This window comes from Solanum stenotomum, unplaced genomic scaffold (genome assembly GCF_019186545.1).
Source record: "Solanum stenotomum isolate F172 unplaced genomic scaffold, ASM1918654v1 scaffold17538, whole genome shotgun sequence".
Lineage (NCBI taxonomy): Eukaryota > Viridiplantae > Streptophyta > Magnoliopsida > Solanales > Solanaceae > Solanum > Solanum stenotomum.
Window position 1 is genome coordinate 218,217 of NW_026024602.1, and position 11,185 is coordinate 229,401.

Below are 11,185 nucleotides of genomic sequence, written 5' to 3' on the forward strand. Positions count from 1 at the left end.
GGTTGAGGAATAAAAAAGAGGAGATAAGACTCATGAAAAATGGTAAATGCAAACATGATATATATTATATTTTTGACTGCAGTAACCTATTGCGTGAACCCACGAGGATTATCGCTGTTTGCCTTACTCATTTTATTATTCTATTTGCATTGTTTTCATATATACTTAAAGTACGCACAAATTTAAGTTTTTACTAACATTTGTGGGGATATTATTAACTTATTGCAGTTAAAAGATTGGTACGTATATTTCTCTTTTTCAATTTATGTGATACGATTTAATTAAATATGAGAAAAAAAATTTGATGTCCGTAGAATAATGTAATTATGAATCATTTATTAAGAATTGAAGGATAAAAAAAATTTAAGTTAAATTATTTGAATAGATTAAAAAATGTGTCGAATAAATTGAGACGACGAAATATTTACGAAGAATGCACTTTTTTGGGTATTGATAAGGAATGTGGTGCAGTAACTTCCCCATTATCCCGTATTTTACGCCAGCTAATTCGCTGCAACACCACGAAATAAAAAATAAAAAATATTCTTACTAATTAATTTACTTATTTATTTTTTTCGTCTCAATTTATGTAATGCTATTTAATTTGATATGATACTGATTTAAAAAATGTTTCATATAAATAGTATTTTTTTTTTATGTCTCAATATATTTATAGTCTTTATTATTATTTAAAACTAGTAAAATTATTCGCGCTTCGCACGGAAATTTAATGTCATGGAATTTATAAAATAATACTTAAAACCTATTGGGCATTAAAACTAAAACATTATATTATCTTACATACAAGATTACGTAGTAACAAACACTAATAATATATGTAAAGGAAAATGAAAATTATTAAATCTTATCATTTATCCTTTATAACATAAACATGAATTAATGATTGTAAAAATACATTCCATGATCTGTAACATAAGCAATGGTGTCAGTGAGCCACTCAACAGGAGCAAAGTACACAAATTAAGGAAATCCCTCTATTTATAGACAAAAAAGGGTAGTGTGAACAAATGTTTATTGTGTCTTATCACAAATGTTACAACTATTTGAAAAAGTTGCAACCCTTCGAAAAGGTCACAACCTTTCATAAAAGTCACAACTTTTCATAAAAGTCGCAACTCTTCATTAAAGTCGCAACTTTTCATAAAAGTCACAACTTCTCATAAAAGTTGTCACTCTTCATAAAAGTCACAACTGTTAATAAAAGTTACAAATTTTCATAAAAGTCACATCATTTCATGAAAGGGGAAGGGTATTTTTTGAAATAAATAAATTTAGAAGGAAATTTTTGCTTGTGGTGGCGCCACGTAGGCGGGCCTAGGGTTCTCTTTTATATAAATATATGATATATGTCTCAAAGACTTGTCATTTTAAAAGTGAAAGGACATAACTAACTATTTTTCTCCTTTAATTTATTTTAATAATTGTGTTTCAAGACTACAAATACTTTAATTATGATACATTAATAGAGAAATATTCAACAAAAAGAGATTGTATTTTAAGACATAAATAAAAGTAAAGTAGTTAAATATGTATCATCAATCATATTTTATTTTTTTAAAATAGATAAATAAATAAAAATATGATAAGTATTTTAAGATCGAAAGAATATATATTGCATAATATTCAGTTCCTAGTGAAGTTGCTACAAGAATTAAAAGCCTCTCGTGGTTGGCTTAACTAGAATGAAATTTAATTCACACACTGACGCTGACATCCCAAAAAATTAAAAGGGGTGTAAAACTACATTTAAAATAGGTTGGAGAGAATATAAGGAGTATTCGTGTGGTGGAATTAATAAAGACTTTTGAAGCTTGTGATCTGATAAATTATTCTCTTATTTTTCAATTTATGTGATGATATTTGATTGGACACCGAGTTTAAGAGAAAAAATAAGAATGTTGAAACTTATGATCTAAAATAAATTAAATTTAGCTATAAATTATTTTATTAACGATAAAATGAAAAGTATACTACTAGTAAATAGAGAAAGATGTGAGAACTCCCTATAGAAGTGAGTAAAAAGAAAGAGCGTCACATAAGTTGGGACATAATAAAGGATAGAAGGAATATACAACATTTTTGCGGTTAATTAGAACTTTTTTTTGTTAAGAGTAATTAAAATAAAAACAACAACTATAACATACCCAACATAATCCCACCAAACAGAATTTGGAGAAGGTAGAATGTACGCAGACTTTATCCCTTCTAGAGAGGTAAGTGTAACATAAAAAGTTTTAATTAGATATATTTTTAAAAATATTTATTAGAGGGTATTTGGCCTAGCTTATAAGCTGGTCAAACTTATTTATAATAAACACTATTTCACTCATCTACATATTTGATAAATACATAAAGTACAAAAAGTGACTAATTAGAACATTTTTTAGGTATTGGTTTAATTAGAACATGACTTAATTCAAGTATCTAAATAAAGAATCCTAACTAGTTTAAGGAGTTGTCTGTGTATTAAGCCTTCATTATATTTTGTTTGGATACTATACATGCATCAAAATAAGTTTGACTTGATTTCTCAGTAGTCACTCAATTAGTTTTAACAAATAGTTATTATCTCAGAAAGTCAATTGGACTAAAAAAAATTTTTTTTAAAAATATAACAACTATTAGTTGAGTGACTATCTAAACCAATCCCTCTAAATTTCTTCCCGTTCAAGTTAGTAAGAATTTTTTTTGATAATAATTACACTTTGTAATGCATGCATGATAAAGGCTATATATATCATCTTTCTGTATGGAAGAGTGTCAAAATCATGATGCCTATAGCTAGCTGTCTATGAAGTCTAAATTAATCTATCCTCAATGAGTTATTAACAAGGAAAATCTATACATAGTGAAATATCTGCATGACAAATACACAAATCACAAATGATATACAAATATACAAAAAAAATATATGTATTCTTTGACACCACTCTAAAGTTTGTTCTACAACAACATTTGGTCTAACCAAACATAGCTTACAATCAACCTATTTACTTTTCTCTTCAATTCTATTCTTTTTTATAATTTCACCAAATCAACCAAACATCTCTATATATACACTTGACTTACATGCATTAAATAGAACAAACACATCAAGTTAAGTTAGTAACAAAGGGAAAAAAAATCGAGATTTGATTTTCTGTGCGCAAAAATGGGTGCTATTGAAATATTTCTTGTCTCTCTGATGATTGCATCGTGTCTCCTCTCTAGCNTTTTTTTTTATTTAGAATTAATACTATATATATACTTACATTTATTTTTTTCGTGTTTCAGATAAAAATGCAAAATGTGACACGACTATGTCACACGAAGAGTATAGTTACAGTAAATGGACAATTTCCTGGACCTAGAATTGTGGCTAGGGAAGGTGATCGTCTTGAAATTGAAGTTGTCAATCATGTTCACAACAACATTTCCATCCATTGGTAAACCAATTAACTTTTATTTTCGTGAAATTCATAAGGTTCAACGAGCAATATTTAATATTTCGCGATTATTATATAGGCATGGAATTCGACAAGTTCGTAGTGGATGGGCAGATGGACCAGCCTATGTAACACAATGTCCAATTCAAACAGGCCAAAAATATTTGTATAATTTCACTATAATTGGTCAAAGAGGAACTTTTTGGTGGCATGCACATATTTCATGGTTGAGATCAACTCTCTATGGTCCTATTATTATTCTTCCTAAGAAAAATACTCCTTATCCATTTGCTAAACCATACAAAGAAGTCCCCATCATCTTTGGTAATTAACAAGTCATAATTAATTGAAATTTTTATAATCCTTGATTAATTTGTCTATAAGAAATTAATTATTTGAATACAATCTATATGTCACACAGGAGAATGGTTCAATGTTGATACTGAAGCTGTAATTTCACAAGCTTTACAAACAGGTGGAGGTCCTAATGTTTCTGACGCTTATACTATCAATGGACTTCCTGGACCTTTATATAACTGCTCCTCAAAAGGTAATAAAACAATTATTTTGCTTTCCATATAATGGCACTAGAATATGATATTAACACTTTTAGATATGTTTTTTATACAGATACTTTTGAACTAAAGGTGAAGCCTGGAAAGACATATCTTCTTCGATTGATCAACGCTGCACTTAATGATGAGCTTTTCTTCAGTATTGCAAATCATACTCTCCAAATTATCGATGCTGATGGAGTTTACGTTAAACCATTTGAGACAAATACACTTATTATTACACCAGGGCAAACACATAATGAGCCTCATTTTCCTAATGCCACATTTTACATGACTGCTCGACCTTATGTGACAGGCCCTGGTACATTTGACAACTCTACAGTTGTTGGAATTTTAGAGTATGAATCAAAAACAAAACTCCATTTGAAAAATCTACCGCTCTTTAAACCGTTACTACCAGCTCTGAATGACACAAATTTTGTCACCAATTTTACAAGTAGATTAAGAAGTCTTGCGAGTCCTCAATTCCCTGCTAATGTACCTCTAAACGTCGATAAACGTTTGTTTTTCACAGTAGGACTTGGAACAAGTCCTTGTGATCAAAACAAAACATGTCAAGGACCTAATGGTACAAAATTTTCAGCTTCAATCAATAATGTGTCATTTATATTACCTACAACTGCTCTTCTTCAATCTCATTTCTTTGGACAATCCAAAGGTGTATACAAACCTGATTTTCCTTATAGTCCTTTAAATTGGTTTAATTACACTGGAAATCCTCCAAATAACACTCTTGTTCATAATGACACTAAACTTATGGTTTTGCCATTTAACACAAGTGTGGAGTTAGTAATGCAAGATACAAGCATTCTTGGTCTTGAAAGTCATCCTCTTCATCTCCATGGATTTAATTTCTTTGTTGTTGGACAAGGATTTGGAAATTTTGACCCTAATAAGGATCCATCAAACTTCAACCTTGTTGATCCTATTGAAAGGAATACTGTGGGTGTCCCTTCTGGTGGTTGGGTTGCTATTCGATTTCTCGCGGATAATCCAGGTAACTTCATAAGAATTTGTATTCAAATATCATTCGAGGTATTATATATCTGGTTAAAATTTCTGACTCCGCGAATAATAATGTATGTGTGTTTGTTGTTTGTTACTAGGAGTGTGGTTTATGCATTGTCACTTGGAAGTTCATACAAGTTGGGGATTGAAAATGGCTTGGTTGGTTCAAAATGGAAAACTTCCAAATCAAAAGTTGCCTCCTCCACCAATGGATCTTCCCAAATGTTGAGAATTTAATTTTGTGCAATTTTTGTTTTGTTAGTTGGTGGGGTACCTTTTGTATTTTTATTTCTTATCAGTTCATGTATGTTTCTTTTATTTGATTGTGTGAGAGAGAGAGTTAAAGGATTTTTGTAAATTCAAAACTCTTACAAGTTTGAAATCAATAATGAGAATTAATATAATTATCACCTTCCTTTCAAATTATCTTAATATTTCTTGCATTCAGAATAATTGATAATATTTCAAGGGTGAAAATAATTTACACTTCCAATTTTTAAACCGTCTATAGAAAACAACTTCTTTACCCCACAAAGGTAAGGATAAGATCTGCGTACAGAGGTGGGATTACATTGGACATGTTGTTTAATAGAAGCTAAATGTTTTTTCTCGAAAAAAATGAAGAACATTTGTTGATCACAGTCCTCTTGAACTGTTCCAATGTAACAGAAAAGAATGTAATAACACATTAACTTAATGTAGGAAAAAAAAATTCCAAAAGAAAAAAAAAAGGAAGATCAAAACACTCAAGAAATCGCGAAATGAGCAGTTGAATTTGAGTTCTTGTTCAACATTTAGGAAGATCTGAAGGTGGAGGAGGTAACTTTTGACTAGGTAACGATCCATCTAACACGATCCAAGCCATCCTTAGTCCCCAGCTTGTGTGCACCTCGAAATGACAATGCATAAACCATACTCCTGTTTTGACATATCACAATGTATGATCATTATTATTATTTTTACATTCATTTGTTTACAATAAAAGTTGTTAGTTACCTGGATTGTCCGCGAAGAATCTAAAAGCAATCCATCCACCAGCAGGGACACCAACCGTGTTTCTCTCTATAGGGTCCTTGAGATTGAAGTTGGATGGGTCATTATTAGGATCAAAGTTACCAAATCCTTCACCAACAACGAAGAAATTGTGACCGTGGAGATGAAGGGGATGATTTTCAGCACCGAGAATACTAGTGTCCTGTAACACAACCTCAACACTCGAATTAAATGGTAAGACAACAAGTTTTGTTGCATTGGTTACAAAAGTGTTGTTTGGTTGTGGTGATCCTGTATAGTTGAATGGATTTAGAGGGGTTGCTGGAAAATCTGTGGTGTAAATTCCATTAGATTGTCCAAAGTAATGAGATTGGAGTAGTGCTGTCGTTGGAAGGACAAACGATATGTTGTTTACTGATGCTGAAAATTTAGTGCCATTAGGTCCTTGGCATGTCATGTTTTTAGGGCATGGATTAGAACCAAGTCCTATTGTAAAGAGAAAACGCTTGTCAACGTTTTGTGGAACGTTTGCTGGGAATCGAGTGTTAGCTAAGCTACGAAAGTTCTTGGTGAAATTGGCAACAAAACTAGTTGAGGTCATATTTGGTAAGGTTGGTTTAAAAAGTTTGATTTTAGTTTTGTTGGTGGGAGAACTATGTAAGGGGGATTCATATTCTAGGATACCGGCAACAGTAGAGTTGTCAAATGTTCCAAGACCGGAGAAGTATGGTTGAGCCGCCATTAGGAAGGTGGCGTTTGGGTAATGTGGCTTTGTTTTGAGAAGAACATTGGTGGTTTGGCCAGGGGTGATGAATACTACATTTGTGTTAAATGGTTTGGTGTAAATAGCGTCTGTATCAACGATGGTGAGGGTGTGATTGGCAATGCTGAAGAACATTTCATCATTTAGTGCAGCGTTGATCAAACGTAGCATGTAAGTCTTTCCTGGCTTCACCTTCAACTTGAATGTATCTGAAGAAACATGATATGTTAATTTGAAAAAGACCTTAGTACCGTGTCCTAGTTAACATATGCTAGTATGTGTTACCTGTGATTATCTCATATAAAAGCTTTAATCATTAGACAGAGCACAATTTCATTTACTTAATTATATTCTCAACAAGCCCTCTTTACGTGCAGGACTGATTCTTTTTCGTAGACTAAGCACGTGGAAAACTAGAAATTCTTTTTGATAACTAGTAGCTATGAGACTCAAACTTATGACGTTTGTCTGCTCTGATACAATTCTGAAGCATGGTCATCTCTCTAACAGTTTAAGCTTTTAAATAAGATGGTCACAGAACTTCAACAACATGGAAGATTATATCGTGGTTGTCATTATAGTCATTGATTATCTATGTTGGTCGGACTGTTCAAAAAATACTGTCAGGTGCGTGTCAGATCTTCCAAAAGTTAAGATTTTAGATAAGATGGTCACACATTATCAACAGTATGTAACATTGTGGTTGTCATTATTGTTCAGACTCTTCAAAAATGATCATCCAAAAGTTGTGCATTTTTGGACAATCTGACACGAGTTCAACATCATTTTTGGAGAGTCTGAGCAATATCGTTGATTATACCTTTCGAGGAACAATTATATAAAGGTCCTGGTAGGCCATTGATAGTATATGCATCTGAAACATTTGGTCCACCTCCTGTCTGAAGAGCTTGATTTATTACAGCCTCAGTATCAACATTCCACCATTCCCCTGAAACCAAAACAAAAACATAACATCAACTTTTGTGTCAACTAATGTTAATGGTTCTGTTTTACTATGATCCTTACCAAACATTATTGGAATTTGCTTGTGTGGTTTTTTAAATGGATATGACTCGTTACGTCGTGGCAAGATGACAATAGGCCCATAAACCGTTGCTCTTAGCCATGAAATATGAGCATGCCAGAACAGAGTTCCCCTCTGACCGATGATCGTGAAATTATACGTGTAACTCTTGTTAAATTGGATCGGACATTGTGTGACATATGCTGGTCCATCTGCCCATCCGTTTGCAAGTTGCCTAATTCCATGCCTATCACAACACAAAACAGTATAAAGTGATACAATCTTGTTTAAACTGGAGTAACTTTTTTCGATACTTATTCTTGTGTTGTCTAATTTCTTACCAATGAATAGATATATTGTTGGAAACTTGGTTGATCACCTTAACGATCACTCGATCACCTTCTCTTGCAATAATACGAGGGCCTGGAAAACGTCCATTCACGCTAACTATGCTCTTCGTGGTGCATAGTCTCGTTACGTTGTGTTTTACAATCTATAGACACAACAAAAATGTAGTTAGTTTCAATGACATTAAGAGGAAAAAAAATGAAGTTTATAAGTTGTTACATTGAATGTATAATGCCTAGTAATGCAAAATGTTGATTGAGGCAATAGACATAAAATGGCAAAACCAAAAAGCAAATATGAGTAGCCCATTTTGTGGTGGATATTATTATTACTATATTTAGGGGACTATATATAGGGACATAATTAGGTAATAATATTGAATTAAGAAGATGAAAAAGATTAATTGAAATTGTTTGAATGAAAGAAAAATGTCATTTTCTATGTTGAGTTTGGTCACCTTGTGAGTTCCTCTTTGCTATGTTGGTCGACCTTAATTTTAGAGTGTTGATAAAGTAAAATGATTTACTTAACATGTTCAATTGTAAATCTTTTTATTATTACAAGTAAGAACATCTTAATATCATCAACTTTTACGATTAATTAGTTTAATCGAGATTAAAGAAAGATAACTGTCCCTATTATTGTAGTTAAAATGTTCAATCTTTTATGACCCCCCCTTGTTTTGTTTGTGTTAATCTGTGGTTGAACTGTTAATTTTATGTTTTTTTAAAAGAAATAAATTCCTTCGGTAGTTATATTGGGGTCTGAATTAATTTAGATTCATGTATTGCAAGATTCATAACTAGGGCGGCACTCTCAATATGTGTTTTTCCATTCCCAAGAATTTGAATATGATACTTCTAATTAAAATGAGTGAAGGAAAACCGATTGAACCATCCCACCAAAACTCGGTTAAGTTTTATGGTGTTTGTGTTAATTATTCATCCAAGATAAACAAAGTACATAACCAAATAATTAGCGTGAATATTAAAACATCTTGTCATAATTATTTTATTCTTAATTGACGACCACATCATATATGCTTGGGGGAAAAAATATTTTCTTGAACATTATATTCTGTTTTATTTATAATTTTAAATCTAAACATACTGAGTTCGAACTTGATGTGAATTCTTTACTAACTCAGTCAACCAACCATGCATGATTTAGTATTGCTTTTTTCTATTTCTTAAAAAATACTATTCCGTCCCATTTTATTTGGCATTTTTCGCATTTCGAGATTCAAACAAGTCTATCTTTGACCGTAAGTTTTTCATAGATCTTTTAAACATTTTGAATTACCAATTATTGTGACATATAGTACATTTTACGTAGTTTACAAACATATAAATTTCATTTCAAAAAAATTGAAGATTTCATGCACAAATTTATGGTCAAACATAAACTGTTTGATTCTCGAAAAACGAAAAGGGTCAGTGACAGAGTATATAATATAAAGGTATGTTTCTCCAAATGACCTTAACAGATCACAAACTTGGTTTTAATAATTTCTTTTTTGAGTTTGACTTAACTGCTTGTTTGGATGATTCTTACTACTTGTAACTTAAATTTTAAATGAAGTAATTCTATCTTACCATTTAAAAAAGGGAAAAGGCTCAAATATGCCATGTGTAAAAAATGGTTTTGCAAAATCACCGTTAAAAAATAATGGCATGAATGAACCTTTTCTTAAACGGTAATGGCATAGATGAGCCAAACTTTTAACGAATGACATAAATGAGCCTTTTCTGAAAGTTCAATGGTATATTTGAGCCTTTTCCCTTTAAAAAAAGAAATAAATAACTTTCTTTATATCGTATTTTTTCTTTCTAACATTATAAGTTTATTCTTTAAATTGTCCGTCTATTGCATTATGAAACGATAGAGAATGATACGATATATCTAGTCAAACATTATATTTATCGAAATATATACCTTATTCCAAACATGTTGCTATGTGCACTAATTGTGTGCAACTTTTTTGGGATGGCCTTAAACAACATGTAAGTCATTGTAATAAGCCTAATTACGGAGTAATTAATAAAGTAAATAGTATTCTAATAACTTAGTTATAACAATTATTAAACTCTATTTATAGTAGTGTGAAACTGCAAGTGCATATAAGTTATAATATTAATTCTTGTTTTCTTTGCAGCTTTGATATGCAATTTAAAAATGTCAAACTAATCTCTAAAATATTACCATGTCTACTTGTAGTAAATTTATAATTAAAAAGTGTTTGTGATTGTCACTGAAATAATAGATATGGTAAAATTAAGATAGTTATTGTATGAGATTTACCCAAGGCTAGATGTAAAGGTGTATAATTGATCGATATAAATATCATGAATTGTCTTGTAATAAAATAAGTTGTTATTGATACCTTCTTTTTGGTTCCTTCTTTCATAATCAGAACTCAAAAAAGGAGATATAATAGGAGTCCGAAGCCTAAAGGGCAAAAAAAAATTGCCAAAAATTCCAAAGGGATACACCAATTTCTTTTTTAACCAAAAGGGCAAAATCGCTATGTCAGTAGCGATTTTGTTTTCATGGCGTTAAGTCCGTTAAAAGCTCAAAATCGCTAACCTACTAGCGATTTTGTCCAATTTTTTTCCTTTTTTAAAAAAGAAAATTGCTGCCCATGCAGCATTTTTGGCGAACTTTTAAAAAAAAAAAATTAAAATCGCTTCGATTGCAGAGTTTTTATAAAAATGATTTTATTTTTTTTTAAATCGCTGCCTAGGCAGCGATTTTAGTGAAAAGAATTTATTTTTTTTGGAAAATCGCTGCCTTGGCAGCGATTTTGGTGTGGAAACTTTTTTTTAAAAAAAAAAATTGTTGCTTTGGCAGCTATTTTAGTAAACTATTTTTTAAGAAAAAAATTTAAACTATAGCTGCCAATTATTATTTTTTAAATCGTATTAAATGTTGGTGAATTTTTAAAAAAAATAATTAAAATCGCTGCGATTTCACTAAATAATTTTTTTAATAAAAATCGCTTTACAATTTTTGAAGGCAGCGATTTTAA

At 31.1% G+C, this 11,185-nt stretch overlaps 2 protein-coding genes across 2 annotated transcripts; one reads left to right on the top strand and one right to left on the bottom strand.

Annotated features, from left to right (window-relative positions):
* Positions 1-3,294: 3,294 nt before the first annotated feature.
* On the top strand, positions 3,295-5,347 carry LOC125850483 (laccase-17-like). Its single transcript, XM_049530331.1, has 5 exons — positions 3,295-3,446; positions 3,526-3,770; positions 3,868-3,996; positions 4,077-5,018; positions 5,128-5,347. The coding sequence occupies exons 1-5, from the start codon at positions 3,301-3,303 to the stop codon at positions 5,256-5,258; spliced, it is 1,593 nt and encodes a 530-aa protein (XP_049386288.1). The 5' UTR covers positions 3,295-3,300; the 3' UTR covers positions 5,259-5,347.
* Positions 5,348-5,816: 469 nt separating this feature from the next.
* LOC125850516 (laccase-17-like) lies at positions 5,817-8,466 on the bottom strand. The gene is made up of 6 exons (XM_049530373.1): positions 8,377-8,466; positions 8,151-8,302; positions 7,812-8,056; positions 7,606-7,734; positions 6,026-6,994; positions 5,817-5,947 (listed from the first exon to the last, which is right to left on the bottom strand). Exons 1-6 carry the CDS (start codon positions 8,464-8,466, stop codon positions 5,817-5,819), a joined length of 1,716 nt encoding a protein of 571 aa, XP_049386330.1.
* Positions 8,467-11,185: the final 2,719 nt, after the last annotated feature.